This window comes from Canis lupus, chromosome 2 (genome assembly GCF_003254725.2).
Source record: "Canis lupus dingo isolate Sandy chromosome 2, ASM325472v2, whole genome shotgun sequence".
NCBI classification, from domain to species: Eukaryota; Metazoa; Chordata; class Mammalia; order Carnivora; family Canidae; genus Canis; species Canis lupus.
Genome location: NC_064244.1, coordinates 39,866,008 through 39,893,496, shown reverse-complemented (window position 1 = coordinate 39,893,496; position 27,489 = coordinate 39,866,008). Strand labels below are relative to the sequence as shown.

Sequence of the window (27,489 nt, the reverse complement as noted above, 5' to 3'; positions counted from 1 at the left end):
GTAGAGTCTAAGATCCAGCACAGATCAGATTCTTTTGACAACATTCACATTTGTTTCTAGAGAAATTATAAACATAAACACCTAAGAAGCTAGTGCAGACATACACATATGTTGCTAAATTTGTAGGAATGAATTTATTTACTTCAAGCATACCAGTTAATGATTACTGGGGAAACTGGGGAAAGAAAATCAGTTCTAGTCTTTCATTTAATAAACAATGATTTCTTATCAAACCCTACTATATACACAGTACTAAAATGAGCCAACAAACTGCTGATGAGACACTGAGGTTTTAATACATGAATCCATTTAACAGACTTTTATTTTGTGTGTCAGGTATGGTATTAGGCATTGGGAACCCAATGGTGAATAAAAAGCAGATATGATTCTCTTGTGGAGTTTACTGCCTCCTAAAGGAAGCAGTTACTAAATGAACAGTCCTAGACATAGATGTAGAAATATAATGTAGTGAGAAGGATGAAGGACAGACACTTAGTGGCATGAGGATAACATAGTAGAGGGGCTGACTTGGTCTGAATTGGCAAGAATTTTTCCTGTAGAAAGGATGACTAATCTTAAATGTGAAGGATTTAAGGAGCATTAACTAGGGGTGGGAAGGGAAAGAACATTCCCGGCAATCACAAAGGCTATGCAGTTGGAGTGAAAAGGTGTTTGTGGGGAGTTGAAAGGACAATGAATTTTGATATGGAGGCCAAAGGCAAGCAGACAGGTGCAATCAAGCTCTTAATCTCTTCTCTTTTAACACTCCAGGCTGCTCTTTAGTTTTGCTTTCATTCATCCATTTATTTATTCTTTGATTCATTCAGGCATTCAACATTATTATTCCAGGGCATTATTGTGTGGTAGGCTCTGCATTATGTATAGATATAGCAGTAAATCCACAGGCTCTGCTCCCAAAGATCTCATAGGAAAAAAGACAATGATTCCCAGGAGCTATGAGGTAACAGCGGAAGAGCATGAACCTCAGTCTACATTTAGGAAGCTTGTGGAGTAAAAGGTGAAGATGAGAAAGAAGAAAAACTGTGAACAGAGGTCCAGGGGCAAAGGAATGCTTGGCAAGGCCAGGAAACTTTGAGAGACTCATTGGATTTTCCAGCATAGACTGTGGGATCCTGATTGGATGAAATGAAAATGAAAGTTAAGAAGTAGGCAGGAGCCAGTCCTTAAAGAGTTTTTAAAGCTGTGTTAAGGGTCTTGTTTCCAACACCCCCCCCCCCCCCCCGCCCTTAAAGACTCAGGGGAAGCCACTCAGTAAGTTAAGCAGGGCACTTGGCATAATCAGACCTGTATTTCAGGATGATGGTGCTAGGAGAGCAGAAGATTTGCTAGGGAGCTACTGCAGGAATTTCTGAGAGGTAATGGCCCAAGTTAAACTGGTGGTAACATGAATGGATAGATGGGGACAGATTTTATGGTTGTCAGGGAACTGGAATTAATAGGATTTGAATAGATGTAGGGTAGAGGGAAAGGTGTTAAAAATGTCTTTTGGGTTTCTGGTTTGGACAAGTAGGTGGACAGTGAGTACTACTCAAAAGATAGAAAACACAGAAAAATGAGTGAGTTTCTTACTCTGTGTATTTCTTCTCATTTTAATCATCTTGTAGTGGATTGCCTACACTACACTAAGAACTACATCCCTGGCACAGAGAAGATGTTCAGTAAACATCAGCAATTATTTTTTGTGGAATTCCATAGAAGCAGTTAACACACTGAAATTAGGAGACAATGCAGTTACCAAGCATGTCAGAGAAGACATCACAGGGCAATTGAACTGGGCCCTATTGAGTAACAGATCACCAGAGCATAAATGGAGGGATGAGTGGTTGACAACATCCTCAGCAGAGAGCACAGCAGATACAGAGCTCAAAATCTTTCAAGAAACTTGAAATGGCCCACTGCTCCTGGAGCATGGGTCTTGGGAAGGGTATGGCAATAAATGGACTAGGAACTTAGAGATTATGGAAGCTCCATAAACCAAGCTGGAGTTTGTTTGTCATCCCACTGGCCAGCTTTGGCCAAAGGTTTACTATAGAATACAAATTTCTTATAGAATGTTAATATGGCCAAACTTACATGGAAAATTCTGGTTTATACAAAGTTAAATTAACTTCCTTATTACAGGACTTCTCAGAGCTTTTTAATGTGTTTTGTAAACATACAACAGAGGCATATATCATGATTCTATTTTTTTCTCAAATTCCACACCTCTTTTCCCAGAAAAGATTAACACCTCAAAAGACACTGACAGTTCGGTGCCCTCAGGTTTTGGAATGGGGAGCCACGTAAGGGTTTAGAACAATTAGAGGATCAGATCTATGAGTTATAAAGAACATGTTCACTTAGAGAGGAGGATGGATTGGAAGAGGTAAAGTCTAAACACCTGATGACTTTAAGAAGTTAAATGAGAAAGATCACAAATTCAAGTAGGAGTCAGCAGTGAAAGGGACACGTAGGTGCTTGCACAAGTGTGTATGTGTGTTCACTTAGAGCAAAAACCACTTGTTGTTTGTAGAACCTGGGGAAGCCTTTATCACACACACACAAAAAGTCATGAAGCTCTTCATCAACATGAGAAATTCTTTTTTTTTAACATGAGAAATTCTTATTCCAAAAATCTTTTGTATTTGTGATGCCTTTCGACCCTCCCATCATCCTGTGAAAGACATTTAAAATCAGTTTCCCAAGGCAAATATCAGAGAAGAGACTTGGCCACAGTTCTGGAACTGGTGAAAAGGCATCACAAATGGCTCTTTGCATTCTATCACGTTCCCTCTAAGCAAAGACTTGAGCTACAGTTTGAAAGGTATGTAGGATTTGTATAGGTTGAAAAATAAGCAACAACTTCTTAGGTAGTAGGAAAAATACAAGAAAAAATACAGAAGCAGAAATACACATGACACACAGGAAGTACCAATCTGCTGCAGGCTGGAATCTCTCTGTGAGTAGCCCCCCACCACCATCCTTCAGGGCAGGGCGGGCTCCATGGATGTGTAACGTGCAGATGCACAGAGCCCCATGCTTGAAATCAGTGCTCTGCTGTCAGTCTTGAAGTCCTGAATACTTTTCCAACAAAGGACCCCATGTTTCTATTTTGGATTGGGCCCACAAATTATGTAGCTAGTCCTGCTTCAGACCTCAGAATCGGTGTTTTAATTGTCCATTTTACATTTGGGGGCTGCTCTCAGCTAGGTGCCTCTAAACTCTCACATTGCGGTTAGTCAACCCTGGATTAGTCTTATTTGCACGTGAATTTCAGCATTTATCTCTGCAATCCAGCTGTGTTGTTACCAACGCCTAAGAAGCCTGGTGCTGAGCACATAGTAGGCAGGTAGAAAATGTTTGATGTTGAATGAACATATGCCTCCCTGATGAGCCCACTGACATAAACAGTGTGATACTCCCTTGTAATGAAATCCTGGCTTTGAGTGCACCTAAGAAAGGGGTGGGGTGGGAGGAGAAGAAGCTGCCAAAACAATTCAAGAATGAGAACTAGAAAAGTGAATAAATCTGGCATCCACGTGGACAAAAACAGAGCATATAATCCTGACAGTGTGCAGTGCTTCTACTGCTAGCTAACACTGATTGGGTGGGGGTTATGTGCTGCAGGCTGTTGTAAATATTTTATACCTATTAACCCATTTAATATTTATAGCAACCTTATGAAGTAGATACTACTATGATCACTATTTTGCCACTGACATTTAAAGCACACAGTGATTAAGTAAGTTGCCCAAGATTATACTGCTAGGAAATATCAGAGGCAGGTTTTGAACTTAAGCAGTCTGTTTCTCAAAAATCATGTGTTTGACCATTTGCCTCTTACACTTTGCTGACCCATCTCAGAAAGGAGTCTCACATCTGGCCTTACAGCATTATTATTAAGTGCTATATATGTGAGAGCTATTATTATTCTCCATATAAAAATATGCATGGGAGGTGATGGCACTGTAATTCTAAGCTTGTATTTAATTTTGGATCTTTTTTTTGGTCCCAGGTTCCTCGGCCCCCCTTTCCTTTTCCTGTGCATGAAATAGACACAGTGAGTCAGCATTTGGAAGCAGAACGTGCTCTAAACTATGTTGTTGTTTTTTTTTCCTGGGGAAAGAGTCCAAACCTTCATCAAACTCTCAAAAGGATCTGTGACTTTGACCCTAAAATGTTAAAGTCACTGCTCAGGGCCCGTACTCCTTTTCAGATGTAAATTCATAAACTTGGATTATCATACTTTATTCATCCTTATAGCCCTGTCAGATGCCAAATGGAAATTACAGAGGTCTCTATCTGAAACATGTTTAATATCATTATTTTCACTCTGTATTTATCCTATAAATATTTATTGAGCTTTAAAACATATACAGACTTGCTTACAAGTTCAAGGTCCATCTGATTCTTGAATTCGGCTTCTTTGTCTTATCTCATGGCCGTAGTCACGACTAGGGTATTAACCTTGTCTGTGTAACACTTCGAACTTATCAAAATGTTTTCCCACATGATGAAGTTAAGTTTATCATGTGATATATCTTGTAGCTTCCCAAAATGCCTATACTTAGAAGTTTTCTTCCAAAGAAGGAGAAAATGGGAGAACGTGGTTGTGGAGGTAGAGGGTGATAACTGCTGCTTCTCTACATGAGCATAAAGGCTTCCTTCTCAGACTTCTGTGGCTGAGGTTCAGAAGGACTGATGCAACCTCTCCTGCAGCTCCACCTGGCCCACCTTTTCAGGCTGGAAAAATGGAGACAATGAGAATGAAGGAGAGCATGGAGCCTTTAGGGATGGCCCCCATAACTTTTGGAAGACAGTAATAGTAAATTCTCCCCTTCATAGTGACCTCAGAGCTCTGGAGAGTGAAGCCAACTTAATTTCCAACAACTTTTCTGTTCACCCTCTTAAGACAAAGCAGTATGTTGAGGAAAAAAGTTAAGAAGAGTCATTGTAGAGGGATAAGCATGGGAGCCAGGACACCAGGGTCCAAGTTCTCAGTCTGTTGCTGGGGGATCTGGGCAATTTGTTCTTTGCACAAGGCTTCAGTTTTCTCCTCAGCAAAATGGTAGGCTAGACCTAATGATCTGTAAGCCACCTTTAATACGAGACTTGCTTGGTAGTTGTTTAGTCTTACCTACAGTTAACCAAACTAAAAAGTTTAAGAGCAGAGTTCCAAGACTGTCCTCACTTCTGGCATCAACTGAGAATTGGGGGGGGGGGGGGTTCCAAAATTATCCTCGGTTTTAATAATTTGCTAGGATTCACAGAACTCACAAAAAGCTATTATATTTTGGTTGCAATTTATAATAAGGAAGGGATACAGGTTAAAAGTAGCCATGGAGGGCACCTGGGAAGCTCAGTGGTTGAGCATCTGCCTTTGGCTCAGGTCTGGGGACTGAGTCCCACATTGGAATCCCCACGGGGAGCCTGCTTCTCCCTCTGCCTATGGCTCTGCCTCTCTCTCTCTCTGTCTCTCATAAATAAATAAATTTTAAAAAAATCTTTTTTTACAAAGTAGCCAAAGAAGGGGTGCCTGAGTAGCTCAGTCAGTTTAGTATCTGACTGTTGATTTCAGCTCAGGTTGCAACCTCAGGGTTGTGAGATCAAGCCTTGCATCCGGGAGGGGTGTGGGGGGTGGGGGGAGTCTGCTTGCAATTCTCTCACCCTCTCCCTTTACCCCTCCCTACCCCTGCCCTCTCTCTCTCTTTTTCAAATAAATAAATAAATCTTAAAAAAAAAAAAAAGTAGCCAAAGGAACAGATGTATAGATCAGAGTCAGGGAGGGTTCCAAACTGAGTTTGTCTTCAGGGCACACACATTAACCCCTCTCCACTGATGTATGATAACACATACAGAGTACTGCTAACCAGAAAAGCTTAACTAAGCCTGGTGTTCAGAGGTTTTATTGGAGTCAATTACGTAAGCATGATTGATTGATTAATCGATTGCCCATATGGTTGAACTCCATCACCAGGTCAACCAACGGCTCATGACCCAAATCCTCCACCCTAAATCACATGGTCTTTCTGGTGTGGCCAGTCCCCGCAGTTAAACTGTTGAATGTGGCAACCTCTGCCCTAAACAAAGACATGGTTATCAGGTCTGACATATGTTACTGCCCAGAAGCCTAGGGCAAAAGCCAGGCCTCTCTTTGGGCAAGGCCAAAATTTTTACTATATAAGCTTCCTAGATTTATTGTTCATTAAGATTCCCTCCTGATAGACTTTCACTTATTACGCAAACACACATTGACTCTTTCATTCTTTCAACAAGGCTTTAGAGTAACCAGTCTGTGCCAGGCACTGTTATAGGTGCCAGATATAGAGCAAGGAACAAAAACATTCCTGTCTCCCTGGAAATTAGGTTCTACCGACCTAATAACCAAAGCCAAATAAATAGGAACTGTCAGGCAGCAGTACAGGGGTGGAGAGTGCTGGGAACAAGGGGTGCTATTTTATTTTCTGTGATCAAAGAAAAAAAGGTATCTCACAAAAATGATAACTGGAGTAGAACCCAGAATGAAGCCAAACACTGAGCTCTGCTGTTGCCTGAAGGCAGGCACTTAGCACAGAGAGAACAGCAGATGCAGGGGGCCTGGGATGGGCGTGCTCTTCCTAGTGTGTCCCCGTAAACAATAAGGATGCCACTGTGTCTATGAGCGAAGGGAGTTGAAAGAAGAGTTGGTGGTGCTTCAGGTAAGGAGCAGAAAGAAAAAAAAATGACAGAGCTGGAGCTGGAGCCAAATCTTTCCAGCATTTTAAGAAAGTTTTACTTTGAATGTGTAGGAAGCCAATAAAGGGCTTTGAGCAGAAAAGTGACATGAAGTGATTTGCATTTAAAAGGACCATTCTGCTTGCTGCATAGAAACCATTCTGTAGGGGGCGAAGAAGGGATCACAGGCTCCTCAGAGTCTTGAAACAGTCATGGTGATCTTAGATGGTAGCTGGCACTTGGTAGCAGCAGCGGAGGTGGTGAGAAGTGGTTGGGTTCTGGATGAATTCTGAAGTTGGAGCTGGCAGGATCTGTTGATGGACTGGAAGGAGGTGGGAAATGAGAGAGGAACCAAGCAACAGGAAGGCGGAGCGCGTATGGGGGAGTGGGCTCTAGGGATTGAGGTGCCTTGTAGACAGTAAAATGCCATGTCTCCTGTGAGTAATACTAGTGTGTGGTCAGAGGAGAGATTTGTGCTCAAAATCCAAGTGTGGGGTTTAGTCATCGTGTGAGAGCCAAGCTGTGAGACTGGATGAGGTTCCCCTGGCATGGGACTGTGGCTAGAGAAATCTAAGAACTTGGAACTCTAGGGTGTGTAGACATTTCAGACATCAAGCAGGGAGGAGGAACCAGCATGTGCCCAGTGGAAGGAGCATGCACCGAGGTAGCAGGAGGATCAGGAGAGAGTGGCGCCTGGGAAATCAGTAAGGAGAGTGTGTGAGGTAGGAGGAAGTGCTCATGCACACAAAAAACTGTTTACATGTGTGTGTTAGAGCTAATGGTATATCTAATTTACTAAATCTTCAGAAATTGATCTGTTGATCATGTGACCACAAAGTCCTAATCTCTAATTCAGTCTAAAAGAACGAATCATTCTCAGCCAAACTCCTGTCACTGTATCTTTAAATTTCTCCAGCTTTAGTGGCCATAAGAGAGTCCAGATATCCAGCTGTGGAAGTCCTTTTTTTGGCAGTGACATCTGGCAACTTGGCTCCTTCTCCTACCTGGAATTGAAGCCATAGGCTCAAACTAAACAGTTGGCCTCTAAGAGTGATAACTATTACAGTGGCTGAATTACACTTTTCCTGATACCTATTATGGATTGTTAAATGGTGTCATTTTAGCACTTTCAGAAGCTGGTTCTTTTTTCCTCTATTATTTCAGCTTTACACGTTTTAGGGGAAAATGCAGATTGAGTTCATTTGTACTATTACATTTAATATATATGTAAATAGGGATCCCTGGGTGGCGCAGCGGTTTAGCGCCTGCCTTTGGCCCAGGGCGCGATCCTGGAGACCCGGGATCGAATCCCACGTCGGGCCCCCGGTGCATGGAGCCTGCTTCTCCCTCTGCCTATGTCTCTGCCTCTCTCTCTCTCTCTCTCTGTGTGACTATCATAAATAAATAAATAAATATATGTAAATATATGTGCATGTGTCTATATCTGTTTTTTCTTAAGATTTTATTATTTATTCATGAGAGACACAGAGCGAGGCAGAGATGTAGGCAGAGGGAGAAGCAGGCTCCCTGTGGGGACCTGAGGACCCCATAGCCTCTCCCCATGACCCGGGGATCATGAGGATCACGACCTGAGCCAAAGGCGAAGCTCAACCACTGAGCCACCCAGGCTGTATTTGTTTTCTTATTCAGTCTATTGTTTTAAACATAATTGTGAGGTTCACTGTATTAAGGTTGCTTAGTTTGGTTTTAGTTAGTTTTGGATCTTGTTCAAGTCCTTAGTAGATAAAAATTCCTCTCTGAAAAAGTATGACAAAACACATTATGTGAATGGAATAAACTTTTTTGAAAAGTTTCTCTATACCAGTGCCATGGCCACTAGACACAGAGGTTATTGAGCCCTAGAAATGTGGCTAGTTCTGAGAGATACTGGACGTGTAAACTACACAGCAGATTTCAGAGACTTGCGGTGAAAGAAAAAGAGTATAAATAGATTGGTAACAATTTTATATTTATGTTGAAATCATAATATTTTTGATATATTAAAGAAAATATTTTCTTCTAAAACTTTTTAAAACATTTAAAAATATTATTAAAATTATTTCATTTGTTTATTTTCACTTGCTAATGTAGTAACTTAAAAATTTTACAATTACAAACATGGCCAGCATTACATTTCTATTGGACAGAGCTGTTGTTCCGTGCATTTGGTAGCATATACATTTGTATCTGTGTCTCAATTTCTTCATGTGCAAAAAATGATTTTTGACCTTTCCAATACAAGGTTTCATCCAAAAAAAAGTTTCATAACATTAAAAAAAAAAAAAACCTTTGGGGCACCTGAGTGGTTCAGTTCTTTAAGTGTCCAACTCTAGATTTCAGCCCAAGTCATGATCTCAGGGTGGTGAGATCGAGCCCTGCGTTGGGGCTCTGCACTAGGCATGGAGTCAACTTAAGATTCTCTTTTTCTCCCTCTCCCTTTGCCCCTCCCCTCAAAAAAATACTTCAAAAATATTCTTATTACAAAAATAAGACATTCTAAATTTTCTTTGACAACAATATGAACAAAGATAACCACTGAATAGTATTTTTATATATTGATTTTGACATGCACACATTTTTTTAACTGAGAAAAGAGAAACCAGTTTTTTGACTTTTTAATTAAAACAACGTAACAGAAGCATCTATCCTTGTCATTACATACCTTTATATTTTTTCTGTACTCATATTAGCCTGAAGGACATATCCTACTCCAAGAAGTAACAGTGGCTTCTGATAGCACAGAATTTTTAAAATCCTTAATAACAGCTTTATTGAGATACTATACCATAAAAATTTACTTTTTAAAAGTAGACGATTCAGTGGTGGTTAGTATATTCAGAATTATGCAACTCTTGCCCTTATCTCATTTAGAACTTTTTCATCACTCCAAAAAGAAACCTCCAAATCCATATGCATTCACCTCCATTCCCCCACCCAGCCCCTGGCAAACTAATCTACTTTCTGCTCTATGGATTTGCCCATTCTGAACATTTCACATAAATCATATAATATGTAGTCTTTTGTGACTGGCTTCTTTCACTTAGTATATTTTCTTTCTTTTTTTTTTTTTACTTAGTATATTTTCAAGGTTGATCCATGTTGTAGCATGTATCAGTATATCATTCCTTTTTATAGCTGAATGATAATCCATTGTGTGGATATATCACATTTTATCCACTTATTAGTTGATGACCATTTGGGTTGTTTCCACTTTGGGGCTATTCTGAATAATGCACCATCATGAATATTCATATACAGGTCTTGGCATGAAGATGGGTTTTCAATTCTATTGGGTGTATACCTAGAAGGGAAACTGCTGTGTCATATGTAGTGTTTCACATTTTGAGGAACTGTCAAACTATTCATGGATGGACCATTGTACAACTGCACAAGCAATGTGTAAAAGTTCCAGTTTTGCCACACCCTCACCAACACAGTAGTAAGTGGTTTTCAACTGAGAGGATAATATTCATTCCTAAGAGAGACAAATTGGAATCTAGTAGTGCATGCTTTCCAAAAAAAGTGACCTCAACCTACCCCAACACACACACACACACACACACACACACACACAGTGCCAGGCTCCTATTTGTTTGATTTCAGATATATTATTTATCTCTATTACCCTCAGTCCAATGGAGGTAGCAATAGTACTTTCCTTATAAGGGTTGCTGTTAGAATTAAATTAGATAATGCTAGGAAAACCCCTTGCACAGCACCTAGTACAAGTGTTAGCTACTAATATTTTATCAATGGCTCAATACCTTCCCATTATATGTACACACCATGATTTGCCTAGCCAGTTCTACTGTTGCACATTTGGGTTATTTCTGTTTTTTCATGATTCTAAACAATGCTCTGAGAAATAACCTTAAATTTTTGTCTATATCTGTAATTATTTTCTTAGGATAGATTCTGTAAAGTATAATTTCTTGGTGCCTCTTAAAGAAATTTGAAAGATATTTCCCCATATATATTCTCATTTAAATTATATGAAATTTTAAGAAATGTAATCAGGAACTAGACAATACCCCTTGAGTATTACCAAAGTGGTTTTGTAACGCCTCACCTTATACCAAACAAATATAATGCAAATTAAAACTACCTTGAGTAAGATAGCCTAAATTTAACTCTAAAACCACTGAATGAGAAAAGGTACAAGAGGATATTTTCTCTCAGGCTCTTGTATCTAGACTCTTGGATTTTTGTTCCTCTTCTCCCATTGAATCCTAAGGAGACATGTTGGATCCTAAGAGCTATCAATGAAATCAGTGGATGTTGTTTTGCATTTAGGCAAATCCAGGGCAAAAGTAAAGAGACGGTAGAGCTTGAACAGTAGAAAAGGATGATTCATCTAGAATAGGCATGCACCTGACATTCCTCATGTCATCAGGATCCCCTATGGGGCAGTCTCTTCCACTTCTACCATGGCAATTGCATATCCAGCCTGGCAAGGATCAAACAAAGGCACCAGGTTTCCTCTGATGGATATGCGAAAGCTTCATGGTCAAGGTAGGATTTTAAGAGTCATTTAGCATAATGGCTCAAGTGTGGTTAGGTGGTGGGATACTTTGGAATTTGACACAGTTTGGGAAATTTAGTGTTGAGAATTGGAAGGAACTTTGCGTAGATTACAGGGGTGAGAAGGAAGATAAATCAGCAAGTATTGCATTTCTACTGGTGTGCTGCTAAATGTTTAACAGTTGGCTCTCAAAGCAAACAAAAAAACCCAAAGCCCTGATTTATATAGGGTTTCTTTTTAATTTCCATGATATAAATATCCCACCATAGCAGATTTCAGATTTTAAGCTACCAACATGATGTCCCTCACAGCAGAGCTGGAAATAGCTGTGTATAATCGGCACGTTGGGCTCTCAATAGCCAGTACATAGCAGCTCCAGCATACCACTGTTTCTTTGCATAAATTACTGTACTTGGATAATTGAAGGCACATTTTACTCTGTGAAATCCATTAAGTATGCAGGATCTAGATTTAATACAACATTTGAAGAGCGAGATGTTTTGTTTTCTTTCCCTAGGTTAAATGCCATGTTAAAGGTTCACTCATGTGGGGTATTACATTTTGTAGTGTGCACAAAAAGGAATGGCTAATCTTGCTAGAAACTCTAGAGGTTGCCCACTGAGCAGTCAACACATAAACCCCCTCAGAGAGATAGTTGTACATTCAGTGCTTAGTGATCCTAGAGAGGGATTTCGTATGATTCCACAACAGAGAAACATGATTAGGTCTGCACGTAAATAGGGTAATCCTAGTTCCACAGGACTTATAAAGGCGTATAAAGGGCTTTTTGCAGGATGGTAAAATTTCATGTATCCAGTTTCTAGTTGCTTATTAGGACAGACCGATAGGTAGTAAAACTCGGGTTTCTAAGTCACTTTTATTCACATAGTTGATCCACTTGTGGTACGTCTCTCCATTTTCCTACTGGTGGAGACTCACAGGAGCCACGGCTAGGGAGGAGAAATGATGTTTTACCATGAAGCATTTAGCTGTTTCTGAAACCACTCAACAACACTGTCCAGTAGTTTCTATTATTTTCTTCAATTTTGCAAATACAGAGGCCCAGGGGTGTTAAATTACTTGCCAAAGGTCAAACCAGGACTAACACCTAAGGCCTATATTAAGAATCTCCAGGCTGGCTTAGGTCAAAGGTTTTAATAAAATTGTAGATATTTAATGTGTTAATTGGATAGGATGACCTGAAAGATTCCAGTGTAAGCAGCACTAACCTAACTGGGTGAGGGTATGTGACAGTACAGGGGGAAGAGGACCATGACAAAGGTCCACAAAAAAAAGGAACGTGTCTACTGTGTCATCATACTGAATCGTGTAACTTAAGAAGCCCTGTGTATTTGCCATTGGCCTTTTTGTGTGTGTGTATGTAAAGTACAGGCCTGAACTTGGTCAGCCTTTCAGAGTGTCTTCTGCTGCCCTCTTGATAGTTTATGACTCACTTTACATAAACTATAAATTAGACACTAAGTTGCATGACAGTAGAAACTGACTATTCACTTTATGCACAGATGTGGCTAAGTCTCCAGTCCTGCTCCACTGCCTGACATAGTAGGTGCTTTAATATTTGTTCATTATTGATAGTGATACTGATAATATTCAACAAGTAATAGCAGTATAGTCTTTCCAGGATTATTCAATATGTTATCTCATTAAATCCTCACAATAACTCCTTGAAGTAGATACTATTCTCCCTAATTTAGAGGTTTAAAAAATGCCTCAGAGGAACCTTGTAACTTATTCAAGGACCCAGTGATGTGTCAGAAAATCAGCTCTGCTTGCTATCAGAGCCTTAGTCCTTAACATTATGCTATAGTCTGTTGATTTATAATGCATCTGTTGCCTTTCTTTCTTTCTTTCTTTCTTTCTTTCTTTCTTTCTTTCTTTCTTTCTTTCTTCTCTCTCTTTCTCTCTTCCTCCCTCCCTCCCTCCCTCCCTCCCTCCCTCCCTCCCTCCCTCCCTCCCTCTCTCCCTTTCTTCTTTCTTTCTTTCTTTCTTTCTTTCTTTCTTTCTTTCTTTCTTTCTTTCTTTCTTTCTTTCAGAAAGAGAGAGAGACAGAGAGGCAGAGACCTAGGCAGAGGGAGAAGCAGGCTCTATGCAAGGAGCCTAATGTGGGACTCGATCCCGGATCCCAGGATCATGCCCTGAGCCAAAGGCAGACAGACGCCCAACCGCTGAGCCACCCAGGCGTCCCACATCTGTTGTATTTCTAAGAAAGCTCATTTTATCAAAATCAGATGATAGAATTTCAGTTCTGTGGCGAAAGGGATTCTGTTTTAACTGTATCCCCAACACCAGAACACTTCTTGGCATATATTAAGTGCTCAGCAAATAGTTTTGGTACATATGCATACAGGAATGGGTAGGACAATTATTTCAATTGGAATAAAGCTTACACACTAGAAAACTACTGGCTCACCACAGGTTTTATCGTTGGGCGTGGGAGTTTTTTGGCAAGAATTTTAATAAGGATTGAGCTGCTAAACCTAAATATCACAAATATTTGTTACATTGAACAAATTCAGTAATTTACTCATTCACTGAAGAAATATTTATGTCCATTTACCAAAAATAATTGAGCACCTACTAAGCGCCAGCCATTTAGTATCAGAGATATAGTAGCAATGGTTGATAATGATAAGGAGACAACTATTACAAAATGCAGTGAGCCATGAAGAAGACCCCCCCCCCCAAAAAAAAAGATACAGAGACAGAAAATTCCAGGGGAAGACATTGTGTTACAGTCAGGTAATGCCTCAGGGAAGTAGGCATGGTTCAGTTTCCATGCTGAAGAATGCCAAGAACGGGGCACCTGGGTAGCTCAGTGTTTGAACATCTGCCTCCAGCTCAGGTTGTGATTCTGGGGTCCTAGGATTGAGTCCCGCATCAGGTTCCCCATGGGGAGCCTGCTTCTCCCTCTATGTCTCTGCCCCTCTCTCTGTGTCTCTCATGAATAAAATCTCAAAAAAAAAAAAAAAAGAATGCCAAGAACATAAAGAAGGAACACAGGGAATGGCATGTGCACACTTCAAAGGCTTTTAGAAAGAACTTTGTTGGAGTACAGACAGAAGGTCAGCAGGTCTTCTGAGAAATGGTCTATACGGTCCTCTTACCACCACAGGATTGCACAGGGTTCTTTCACCCCCTTACCTCCTTTCTTATATATCACTGAGCCAGCAGCCTTATTTTTCTTGGTCTTGGCACAGGGTTTGCGCGTGTTCCCCATTGCTCATGGTAGAAAAGCTGAAAAAAAAAAGTTGAAACTTTGCAGTCTACTTACCCAGAATGTATCTGTTTTGCCTGTTCTGTTGCATTAATGCAGGAGGGATTTTTGCAGGCAACGTGAAGTGTGAAATTTAGTAAACCCCAGAAACTTGATCTCCAGAGAGCACACCTCCCATTGGTTACAGTGGAAAAATCTCTCAAGCACAGCCTGGCCGGCAGGGGCTGGGCCTACCCCATTCATCATGCAGCTCTGTTCCAATCTAGCCCACCTTCCAGGAGGATAAGGGGAGAATTTCCAAACACCATACCTAGGTGTCCAGTCACAAGTTAAGATCATTTCCACTGAGAGCAAAATGTCTTCTCACCACTGTGAGAGGGACTTAGCTTATTTCCCCTCTGCCCGCCCCTTCCGGATGATGCTGAACAGCAAGAGGAGCTAAACTGTGTAACTGCAGGTGAGCTGACCGCTGGAGCCCTGGTGACGGACACAGCTGCTCGTGCAGAAGAACCAGCCATGCACCGACACTGAGCAGACTACATTTGTTACCGCAATTTCATTTGTGAAATTCGAACAAACGAGCTTAATTAAGGCTTCACCACCAAACGAGAAGATGGAATCTATTGTAAGCTGAACTTCCCTTAAAAATGATATCCAAGAAGATCTCTACAGAAGATTTCGAGTCTCTTCTCCATCTGGCTCCCTGGAGGTGGGGGCGATGCCATATTCTAGCTGCCGGAAGCATCCACTCTTTGTGGAAATCTGATGGCAATTCCCAACCTCCGTTAAAAACTTGTTTTCCTATTTTTCTGAACTTCCAATACTTTCTAAATTGTGTTAGCTGAAGCATTGTATGTATATAATTAACTCACAGGTCCCTCTGGGCTCATCTAGCTCCACTTGTGGAGTTTAACTGAGCAAGACTGCGCTGATGTCTCTCCCTGCAGTGACACCCACTGCCATGAGCACCTTCTACAAGAGGAGAATGGGGGAAATGGCTTCTCCAGCTTGGCTTTTTAGTGAGTTGTGTAGCTTCATAAAGGATTTTACTGGTTTCATGACACTAGCGATCCACTTTTCTTTCAAATACAGAATCTGCAATTTGGGGGAAACGTGGGGGAAGGCGGGGGTGGGAAATTCTGTATTTTCCTCCTGGGTGAAGTAGGGAGGCAGGTCTCTTTTTCGCCTTAATTGGATCTTTGAAATCTCAGGGTAGCAGGGGCCGTCTGTGGGCACAGGGCTCCAGCGTCCCTCCCATGCTGGGAGCAAATGTCAGCGGTTCCTGCAGGGCTGAGTCTTCACGGGCAACACCTGCAGGGGGGCCTGCGGCACTTTGTCCAAAACAGAGTGCGAAGGGCCGGGGACGGTGGACCTTTTCAGGCCGACTCCTCCGTGCACCAGCTTCCAAACTCAGCCCTCTTGCTTCCCTCTGCGGTGTAGACACAGACGCCCACGGTGAGAAGGGGATGTGGACTCTGCAATGGAGGAGTCGTAGGTGCTCGCACAGAAGTTCTGGCCCCCGCTCCCCCGATTCTATTCCTAGCACAGGAGGCTTCAATTAGGCGACGGCGGCAGCCCTTCCTCCCACAGCCTCCCCTCCCTGAGGCTTCGAACCCCAGGCCTCGCCGCTGAACTGGATGGAGGGACCGAGTACCTCCTAGCGGGTGAGCGCCAGGGACCCGGAGGTGGTGTCCCTGCCTACCCACGGGGACCTGAAGCGCAGGTGTCCGGATCTAGGCAGCGAGTTAGGGGCCCGGGGGCGGGGGCGGGGCGGGGGCGGGTCGGGGTGGGGTGCGGGGGTGCGGGGCGCGAGTCGGCGGCGCCCGGGGCCGCGTGGCCCGGCTGGAGGGCGGCTGGCAGAGCGCGCGCGCCGCGCTCCCGGGACCCCCTGCCCGCCGGCCCCCGGCGCCCAGGTGCGGGCTGGCGGCCGCGTGCGCCCCACTGCAGCAGGGAGCAGCCGCAGCCTCCGCCGCGGCCACCGGCGCGGCCGGGGAAGAGTCCCGGGGCTGCTGACGCGGTGGGGAGGAGCCTCGCCTTTAATGCACCAGCCGCCTCCAGCCTCCTCCTGCAGCAGCGGCGGCGGCAGCTGCGAGCGCGCGCGTGTGGGCGTGAGGGTGAGTGCGCTGGCGCCGGCCGCGGCGCCCTGCCCCGCTCCCCGCCGCCGTCCGCGCCCCCGCCCGCCCGAGCCGCCCTCCCGGGGCCCCGGGCCCTGCTCCCCGCCGGCCCGGCCCGGCCCGAGCCCGGCCCCTGCCGCCGCGCCACCGCAGCTCGGGGCCCGAAAGGCACCATTTTGTCGCGGCCGCCCGCTCGCCCGGGGGGAGGAGGGACCTTTTTTGCATTTTGGAGCGGCTGCCAGCGTGGGGAACCTGTTGGGCTTCTCCCCAAGCCCGCTGGTGAGCGCCTGCCGGGCGGCGGGCGGCGGGCGGCGGGCGGCGGGCGGCGGGCGGGCCGGACCCCTCGGGGCTCGGCGCATCTCGGATCTCGGCCCCGGCGGCCGCCGAGCCGGGCGCAGCATCCTCGCCGGGAACCGGAGCCGGAGTGAGCGCACCGCGGGAGGAGCCGCCGCAGCCTCGGAGATCCCGAGCGGAGGAGGTGACAGCTCCATTGCCGGGTTTTTATTTTTTTCTCTCCGCCTCCCCGTCTCCTCCTCAGGCTCGGACCATGGTGCAGTCCCTCCGGCTCCCCTGCCCCCCTCTCCTGTGAGACTGGCTGCGGGGAGGGATCATGGATACTTGTCTGCCGGCTTCTGGTTCCCACGCAAGTAAGCCTGCTGTCAATGGAGGAGGACATTGATACCCGCAAAATCAACAACAGTTTCCTGCGCGACCACAGCTATGCGACCGAAGGTAACGCCAGCCCCGCCGCATTCCGCCGCTGGGGCCGGGCGCAAGTTGCGGGTCGCTGGGCTCGGCCGGCCGCGGGCGCCGAGCGGCGGAGACTCCTCCGGGGCCGGGGCCGGGGCCGGGGCCGGGGCCGGGGCCGGGGCCGGGGCCGGGGCCGGGGCCGGGCGGGGGCTCGGCCCGCGGGGGCAGCGGCCGGGGCGCCCCACACCCACCCGCGCTCCGCGAGGCCAGCCCGGCGTTCAGCAGCAGGTGGACCCGGCGCCCACGGGAGTTAAAATGGCCCTCGGGGATCGGGCTTTGCAGGGTGGGGCTCCCGACCGGAAAAATGACCGCCCCCTCCCCCGAAGGCACATGTCCCCCCCCCTCCCCGAGGTGTTTGCCGAGGTCTAGGTGGGGAGATAAGAAGGGGGCCCCGGCGGACCTCCGACCCGAGGGCCTCCCCTCCCTGCGCGGAATGATGTTGTGTCTCAGGGGCTGCGGGGAGGGCACGGCTTCATTTCCTGCCGGTCTGTGCCTCCGGCCAGGTTACCTGCTCAGACCATCGGAACCCCGAAAGGCCCTTGGCAGAAGGGCAAGCCCCTCTCCCCTTGGCAGTGCATGAGCAAGAAATAAAAAGGTAGCTGGGGAGACGGCGTTCCAGCAGCGAGCGAACGAGTCTGACACGTGGGGCGAGCGATGCGATCAGTGGGGCCTTTAAAATCACCATTATGAATTCTGCAGCAGTAGTTTCTGCTGAATCAACAGCCAGCAGAAAGCAAGAGGGTTCAGTAAGCTGGGCTTGGCCAAGAGGTGAAATTGTCGAGGCGCTCTCTCTCTCTCTCTCTCTCTCTCTCTGCTTGTTCTGACGTTAGCAGGCAGGCAGGGAAGTCAGCAGGTGGAATCACATTCTGCCTTTTGTGTGTGAACAGAGAGTAAGAGGCATTTTTCTTTTTCAAATGCCAAAACTTTTGCATTTTTGCCTTCATTTTCTACCTGTAGGCCCTTATCCTTAAGCCCGCATAGAAAGTGTTGCATTATCACGTTGTAATATCCACGTGAGTAAATGTGTGTGAAAATGCCTTAGGAAAACACAGCAAGGTATGTTCATTTAGGACGATTCTTGGCATTGATGGGATGCTAATATTTCTGTAGTATGTAATCAAACCAAGACTCACAGAAAAATGCGATGGGTTTGGCAAGGTAGTAAAAGAGTTCAAACTCTGAAAGAAATAGAAAGATACAATTGTGGGGGCAAAGGTAGCATCTTCTATAAACGTCCCAGTAAGTTTTAGGTTAAAAAAAATGCCTAGTGAATATATTGAAAATATATTCTTCATTCATCATCATTTTTGGAGAGCATCCAGCCTAATATGTCCATGGTGCTAGACAGATTAAGCAGACTTGTATGAGCTCTGGCGTTCAGGAGCTTAGAGGTGGCTTTTAAGAGATGTTCAGCGTGTCCCTCCCCCATGCAGGCACCATACTTGCCTATTCTTTTCATTTGCAGGATGACAGGGTGGTGATAAGATGTTCTTTCTCAGTCTCAAGTGCTTTGTCACTGACTCAGTTACCAGGTAGATTATGACTACCTGTGTAGTCTCTGTGTCTCAGCATGTCATCCAAGAGAGAAGTTGGCCTTAGGTCTATTGGTTTTTCCGGGTGATACTTCTTTCTGTTTGTGACAACAAAGAAAGAGGGCTGCCTTCGTGTTTTCTTCTAGATTGCATTATGCCTCCAAGCGCAGGCACAGGAAACTTACTGAGCTGGGAAGATGGGCAAATTGGGACCGTGTGTATAGGGGTATCATCTCCAGAATGAAGAAATGAGTTAAAATGGAATTCCTTAGTGCTTTGGGGACCCCAGGTACTGCACTGATTGTTGTTCCTGTTTTATGGCATTTTTATAGACTCTGATTTTGGTTAAAATAACTGGGTTCATGTAGTCAAAAATGAGGCATGAGTTTATAGCAGACAGCTCTATAAAATCTTTCTAAAGAGTCAGCCTCTCAGAACGTTCTGTCTCTCTCTCTCTCTCTCTCTCTCTCTCTCACACACACACACACACACACACACACACACACACCATGCCGAAAACGAAACAAAACCTTTATTTCTTAGTATGCCTTCAAGTTTCTTTACCTGATCTTATTGACAGTCTGGGAAGAAGGAAAAAAAAAATGGAACTTGGACAATGTAAATAGCAGAAGTTGGGCAGAGCTGGAAGTTCTCCATGCTCTTAATTTGTTCATTTTAGGGAACATTCATGCAGTGGTGCTGGCCAGAAGGGCAAGAGTCCATCCTCTCTCTTCTGATGAATACCTTGGAAGTGCTGAGTACACCTTGAAAGATCACTAGATTGAAATATTAATTGTTAAAATCCTTTCTGTTGAGGGCTTGCCTCAAAAGTACCCTCCTCCTTTATTCACTTAAATCTACTTTCTCTTAAATCTGACAGTAGTGTCTAGGTACTTCTACAGATTTTGCTTTGCTTTTTGCCTTCCTTGATCTTTCGGCATTCTCCTACCTGGCCAGTTATGCCAAGGTTGTTGTTTTCTCCCTCCCACCCCTTCCCTTTCACTCTCTCTCCAAAATCTCCTTCACATTTATCTCTGAGTTTTTCTTTGCTTTGCTCAGATCATTCCACACTGCAGTATTCTATTTAAAGCTGAAAGGTTTTTGCTGTGTAGTTAGTGTGAAGGACTCTAAGCTCAATTTGCATTGTAAGTGGTAGCTGCAGGCAAGTTCAGCCAGCTAAGAGCAATGCAAATGCTAAAGGACACTTTTACCCAAGCTCTTCTCTTATTTTCTCTCCCTCTGCCCTCTCCCTTCTTCTCTCCCTTCACACTACCCCCCTCCCTCCCTTTCCCTACACCCCACCCCCCACCACGGGGAAGGAAAAAGGATGCATGATGTATATTTATTAAAGACATTTCCTATGACTCCTCTTTTTTTCTGAGCATCAAACTCACCGCCCTCCTCGATCTTTCTCTATCTTTTTCCCCTTTTTAAAGTTACCATCTTTGAGCATCTTCTATTTTCCATGTACTTGCTGAGCTTTTTAAATATAGCACTTCAGTATCTCCAAGTCCTGCTAAGTGGATGCTATTAACATTTTCAAATAAGGAAACTGGGCAACTGAAGGCCAGGGATGTTATTAATTTGTGAGGGTTACACAGATGAGGGTAATGCTTGCCTTCAGACTCAAGACTGTGGGAAATGAGTACCCTTCCACTAAGAAATTCTGCACTGCCTCATTTTCTATCCTTCAACCATTAGCTCCTGTAAGGAGGAAGACCACTGTGGTTTTATCTTTGTGTGTAAATTGTATTCCCATCTGAGGTAAAATTCTTGGCAGGGATCATTTGAACATGTGTATGTGGGATTACATATGACAAAAAATGGGGTTGGAACAAATACAGAAATAAAGTAACACAATGCTTGTACTGGATTTTTCAGATATGGAACTCTGGGGATCCTAACCAAGGCTTCATCTCTCAAATCTCTCTGATCTATATGTGGATTTCATTCTTTATTTCAGACTTGGTAGAACGGACTAAACCCCTCTCTCCATTAGAGCAGCTTGAGAGTTTTCTATGTTAATCTTCCTACTCTTAAACGGGACCACAGACAGAATAAATATTTTTTTTCGAGCTGACTTTACAGGAATGACAATCTGGTTAGAAGAGGAAGTCAGAGAATATGTTTTAAAAGAACTACTCTGGGGGCACCTGGGTGGCTCAGTGGTTGAACATCTGCCTTTGGCTCAGGTTGTGATCTGGGGGTCCTGGGAGTTGGGAAGTCCCGGGATCCCCCACAGGGAGACTGCCTCTCCCTCTGCCTGTGTCTCTGCCTCTCTCTTTGTGTCTCTCATGAATAAATAAATAAAATCTTTTTTTAAAAAATGAAAGAACTATTCTGTTCTCAGTTTCCTTGGTTGTAAAATGGGAATAACAATAGAACTGCTGCCATAGAGGGGGAAAAATTAATACAGGAAAAGTACTCAAGACAGTGCCTGATACAAAGCTATACCTTGGTAAAATGTCCTCAGTACCTTATAGGTACATTTGCATAACACACACCCTATTTTCTTTGGATTGTGTGTTGATTCTGGATGGTCTTGAGGGGAATGGCTAGTGGAGATGGGAGAGAAGTCACTAAAACCCACCAGTCTCTTCTCAGCTGGAACACCAGCAGTGGATCTTACCATGTAGTTATTTGCTTTAATGTTCTTGGTGGTTATATTCTGGCAGTAAGTAAGTCCTACTTTCTTGCAAGTATCTTTAAAAACCTATACTGTTTACACATTTTAAAGGAAGAACAAATTTACTTATTCCATGTATTATGATTATTATTATGTAATTATTGATTCATTCTGCCTTTAATTACTTCCACAAATATTAGTTGACTTTCTGCAGAGGTGATCCAGCATGGTCCAATAATACGGACATGGTATCAGGCTGGCACAGGAGGTGGACATTAAATAATTTTGCAAATAAACATATAATTACCAATTGTGACAGGTGACATTCAGGAAGAGTGCAAGATGCCTCGAGATCATATATAAGGCAGGAAAGTGGATCTAATTTAGTTGGGGGTGCAGCCTGTAAGAGTAAGTTTTAAGTTGAGAACTAAAGGATCAGTCAGGAATAAACAAGAGGTAAAGACAATTCAGGTAGAGGGGACAATAGGTACAAAGCCCAGAGATATGAAATAGTCTGACTGATCTGAAGAGTAGAAAGCTGCCTGTGGCTAGAATATAAGGAACAAGAGGAAGAAGGATGACAATGAGACCAGCACCTGCAGTTTACTTTGGAATGTACCAAAACCAGGAAAGATTCATGCGAGGATAGACGGATGGATGAATGGATAGATACACGCACGATAAAGCAAGGCCCATCAATGGGTAATCACTGCAATTTTTTTTCCATTTTGCTTTCTGTTTAAAAATTTTCATAATAAAATGTTACAAAAGAGAGACTGGAGAAGTAGTCAGAGACCAGATCATGTGTAGCCTTGACCATAAGGAGTTTGGAATTTATCCAAAGATGGATGGAAAACCATTAAAGGATTTTGATCAGGGGGGAAATCTGATCAGGTTTTTTTTATTTTATTTTTTTTTTTTTTCAGAGCTCAATCTGTCTGCTATGCAGGGTGTGGTCGGAGGGCTAGGGAGGAAAGGAATAGGAGCAAAAAGGGAATAGTTAGGATGCCACAGCTGTACTCTCACAGCTGGCGGCAACAGTAGAGATGGAGAGAATTAGGTGACTCCTCTGATACATCGTAGAAGAGGAATGGGTGGGATTTGCTTGGTGTGACAGATTGGGCAGAGATAAAGAGAAGTGGATGGAGGTAAGTATCGAGGACAACTCCCAGGGCTTTGCAGTGAGACTGATACATAATGGAACTTTTCACTGACTCTGGAGAAAGACTTTGGAAGTTGATTAATTTGAGGGGTGTGTGAGACGTTTAGCCTCACAGCAAGATCCTCAAGCAGTTAGCTATCTGGGTCTGAAGCTCAGAAGCAAGAATGGGACTAGATGTATAATTTGGGATGTTGGCAGCATATTAAAAGTATTTAAAACCATGTGAATAGATGGGATGCCTGGGAGAAGAGCACTCTAAGGCAGAATTTGAGCCAACAAAGAAACTTATCTTGGCTTGGTATAAAAAGATTATAACAAAAAGGACCCCACAATGGAATGCCTTGGTGTAAACATAACTAACCACACGCTGAAATTATTCAACACTATATGGCCTTTTTCAACAATATGATAGAATAAGAAGGCTTCTTTTGCCTCACCCAGTCTTGGGTGAGTTGAGTGTTAGAGGGTCTCCAAACTTGAGTGAGATCTGTGTGATCTCTGAAATGTGACAGCTTTCTAGGGGCACCAGAATAAAAGTGAGAAAGTAGAAGTCTCTGCTTCCTCCACCCCACCCCCTTTTCACACACACTCCAGAGGAATCCAAGATGAAGAAAGCTAGGAAGGTACATGAAAATGGCTTTTGATATGAAGGTGCTGGGAAGGCACTAGAAAAATAAAAGGAGGTGGTGTCATATGATGGAGAGCTGCCTTGTAGTTCTTTAAGTTGCTTTGATATTTGTATGCAAATGCCACATCAGAATAGTACTTCCAATGCATATGGATGAATGTTTGAGTTCTCTGCCATTCTCGGAAAAATCTGAAATGGAAGGTGGAAGGAAGCTGCCTTACACTATTGTAAATGACCTTTCTGGGGATGGGAAATGTTCTGCTACCAAACATAATAACCAGAGTGCATTGAAAATCACTAGCAAGTATTCATTATTAGCATCCAGGTCCCCAGGGGCAATCTCAAGCCCTTTATGAGGGCTGGTCAGAAATGTGCCAATGAACCTGGGGTGAATAACATTAGGCCAGTCCTGTCAAAATATTGGTAATGCTCAATGAAAAGAGCACAGCTGTAGACTGACATTCCTAGACTCTGGCATTTGCATTTATGAAGAAACTAAAGGTCCAATATCAGCAGTTAGCTGAGGGAAGGGAACTGAGGTTTCTCAAGTATTGTCTAGTCCACATGTTTTCCTAGGTGTTTCACATATGTTTACTCATTTAATCTCTTTCAACAACCGTGAGCAAACGGTTTCATTAGTCTCATTTTTCAGACTGAGAAATTTCAAGCTTTGGAAAAGCAAAGAAATGTATGTAAGTTCACATACTTGTAAGCGGTAGAACCAGATTGGAAGCCATGACTCCCTGGACCCGAGGCATATGCTCTTTGCCCACCCCTGCTGCCTCGGGTCAGGATTTGGTGGGGGGGGGGCGCAGAATGCAGGATATAGTCTCTGTTTTGCATATATCTCCATGGTGCACATTCAGTGCTGCTGGACTGTCTTATTCCATCTTTCTAGAAGGGCAGTGCACAAGTCTGGGCCTTTCATCATTGTCCCACAGGAAGGAAATTGAACTCCTCCACCCAATGCCAGAGTCCCCAGTTGACCTTCTCTTCCAGATGTATTTTACTCTATAAGGAAAGAAGGAAACTATTTATGGGATTGAGCAAATTGTGAGAATTAGCTGGGTTTTTAGATGCTTGTCCATGTCCCCTGCTCTTAGCTTAGGATGTTAATGGTGCAGTTCCCCGGCTGTGCTGGGATGGCTCCCTGGGATCTTCTGGACACCCATTCTCCGGAGCTGGTAACAATTCCTATAGTTGGCTCAGAAGGAATGGATAGAGACAGCTGTGTGATGGCAGTTGTCCTTTGCGTATAAATGCGAAGGTGCGTGAGGCCTTGTTTTGGCCAGAGAGACTTGCCCATGCTGTTCGCCTCATCCCCCATTAAGGAGATTGCTTTCCCCAGACTTGTCATCTTACCACCAATTTGCCTTCTTTTGCCTTTCCAATAGAATGCTAGAATGAGGCTGAAAATCAGAGCAGACCAGAGCTGATGTAACACCTATCTCTTTATAAGACCATTAGGAACTGTGTCTTAAATAACCCAGGAACCCTTGAATTCTTATGCTCTAAGTTCACTGTGGAAAGAGTGGGAAGTGATGATGGTAAGATCTGTATGTGTGAAATCCACAGAAAACTAATTAGTATTAATTTTGGAGACGGGGTCATGGTGACAGGAAAGTGATAAGTGTATAGAGGGGGATGTCAGACTCTCAGTTCTGTGCTTTAGAAGAAAGAGACCTGATTGCTTACAGCAAATGTAGGGAAATGAAGGGAACTCTGGATAAGGAGCAAGAAGAGTGCATGGGATCTCAGGGTCTGGAGGGACCCTGAAGGGTAGTATTTTAACCCAAGACAGGTGGGATCTGCTAGTAGGAGGGTGCCAAAGAGTACCTTACCTGTGCTGGGCTTGATGCAGGGGGACTGGCAGCCTCGTCCTCCACATGCATTGCCAATTCCACTGCTGTGAATCCACGAGGTAATGAATCTGAAGTCATCACAGAATGGCAGGCAACCTCCTCCACTTCGTGTAGGGGACTCATCTCTGTGACACTCAGCAGATACCCAAAGGTGCAGAGGGTAGACAAGCTGCAGACAGCTCTCATGGAGAATGCTGCAGCAAGGTGCCGAGCGCTCCCAGGTGGTCTAAAGGACAAAACTAGGATCCTCAAGTACAAAATATCACCAGAAGGTGTGGTAACCAAAGAGTAGAGCTTTACAAGAACCTTGAGGAGAGTAACATTGCTCATGTAACTTTGTAGAAGTCAAGTGGGGGCTGGGGACACCCAAGTTAGGAGGTTAAGAGGTCGGTTGGTTCATTATAGTTGTATTGCTGTCATTGACATTCTCCTCTATCAAATAATAACATAAGTGTCTTCTTGACACTTGAATGGATTCAACCATTACAGAAGAAGACAAAGCAGGGCATGTGACTGGCTCAGTCAGTAGAGCATGTGACTCTTGATCTCAGGATTATAAGTTTGAGCCCCACGTTGGATGTAGAGATTACTTAAAAATTTTTTAAACTCTTTAAAAAAAAAAAAAAGAAATAGACATAGTCAAGCATGAATTACCCTCTATCCCTACATTCATCCCACTTCCCTGCCCAGAGTTAGCACTGTCATTAGTTGACTGTGCTTCCTCATGGCCACCTTTGGATGTATTTTGATACATTTAAATATACATGTACACGGGCAGCCCGGGTGGCTCAGCGGTTTAGTGCCGCCTTCAGCCCAGGATGTGATCCTGGAGACCTGGGATCGAGTCCCACGTTGGGCTCCCTGCATGGAGCCTGCTTCTCCCTCTGCCTGTGTCTCTGCCTCTCTCTCTCTCTCTCTCTCTCTCTGTGTCTCTCATGAATACATAAATAACATCTTTAAAAAATAATAAATAAATATACATGTACACGTGTACATCGTGGGAGGGATTGTTTGCATGATTGAGTGTATACTACTTGTTTTGTTTGTACTTTGTTTTTTTCTCCCACTCAGCAATCTTGAAAGATCTTTACATGTCAGGACACCTACACCTGCCTTGTTCTTTTTAATGGCTGCATAATGCACTGTGGTATGACTGTATCATGGTTTATTTAGTAGTTCCTTGTACATGGATGGAAAGCTATTTCTGGCTTTTTTTTAAATACTAAATATGATGCTGTGGTGAACTATCTATCTATCTATCGTTTGTGTTCAAAAGTTCTCCTTCCTGATTTTACCACCTTTAAAACCAAGAGGCTAGTTCCTATTTCTCAGCAAAGAGGCAAGAAGGACTCTTTGGTCCTTTACTTCTTTAATAAACCTAGGATAAGTCATGTAACTGCATGAGCTTGCATTTCCTAATGTAGAATATGGGCGCACCTGGCATATCTACTTATCTGTGCAAAGCACTGTATGTCCTATGACCATTTTGAATTCAAGTGTTCATAAAGAACAAGGTTGATTGGTAGCAATTGTGGAAGACTTGCTATGTGCCAGGAACAAACTTTGAGTTTTGAAGGATTTTTCTTATTTAGTCCTCGAAACTCTAGAGGTCAATGCTGTCCTTATCCCCCGTGAAGTGAAAAGTTGAAGCAAAAATGAGATTATTACTTGTCCAAGGTCACCCACCAGTAAGTGGCGGAACAGAAGTCATTTCAGGGTTTGACAGTGTAGTATATGGACACGCCTGCTTAAGACAGAAGTTGTGATGTTGACACGGGGAAAAGATTATTCATTTTTTCTACAGAAAGGTGATTTTGAATCAATGCCAATACAAAAGGCCTAATTTTTATCAAAATTTAAAAAATGAACAGAGGGAACCTTCGAAGAGGATGGAGCATTGTATCCAGTGAGGTAGAATGCACACGAGAAGACCTGGGTGCTATTCCCAGTCCCACCATCATAATTAGGTACTTTTGCTCTGTGGGCTTCAAGTTTCCTAATCTCCTAAAATGAGGCTAACGATGGGGGGAGGGGTGGCATGCTCTCTCTCTAGATTTTTCTGGCTCTAAGTTTCTTTGATGCCCTATGTCTGTATTTGATGTGCTGTGTCGTTTAGACCTCTTTAGTCTATTGTGACACTGTGCTCATAGGTGAGCATGGGGACACAGGCATTGGCTTTAAATGGCCCCACAACTCCAGGCTTGGCTATAGGAACCAATGGGTCAGATCATCCTTCTGGCAAGAAGTCTCTGGTGCAGCCAAGAGGTGGAGCCAGAAAGGGAAGCATCTCTTTGCCAAAAGCTGCTGCAGATGGAGGAGCCAGTCTGTCTGGGCGGCCCATGAC

The 27,489-nt window shown here is 43.9% G+C and overlaps 1 protein-coding gene across 18 annotated transcripts in view; it reads left to right on the top strand.

The window, feature by feature from the left end:
• The window catches only part of PPP2R2B (protein phosphatase 2 regulatory subunit Bbeta), a 440,017-nt gene that overhangs the window by 157,368 nt on the left and 255,160 nt on the right, over window positions 1–27,489 (top strand). For 3 of the 18 annotated variants that reach the window (XM_025447676.3, XM_025447675.3, XM_025447677.3), the window contains one exon: window positions 17,124–17,317. The exons of 11 other annotated variants lie outside the window; for them this stretch is intronic. In XM_025447676.3, the coding sequence (XP_025303461.1) occupies window positions 17,124–17,317 (194 nt within the window). Of the gene's footprint in view, window positions 1–16,442; window positions 16,586–16,707; window positions 16,865–16,961; window positions 17,318–27,489 lie in introns of those variants that run through there. 4 more of the 18 variants (XM_025447684.3, XM_025447696.3, XM_025447685.3 and 1 more) reach the window with 4 other exon arrangements.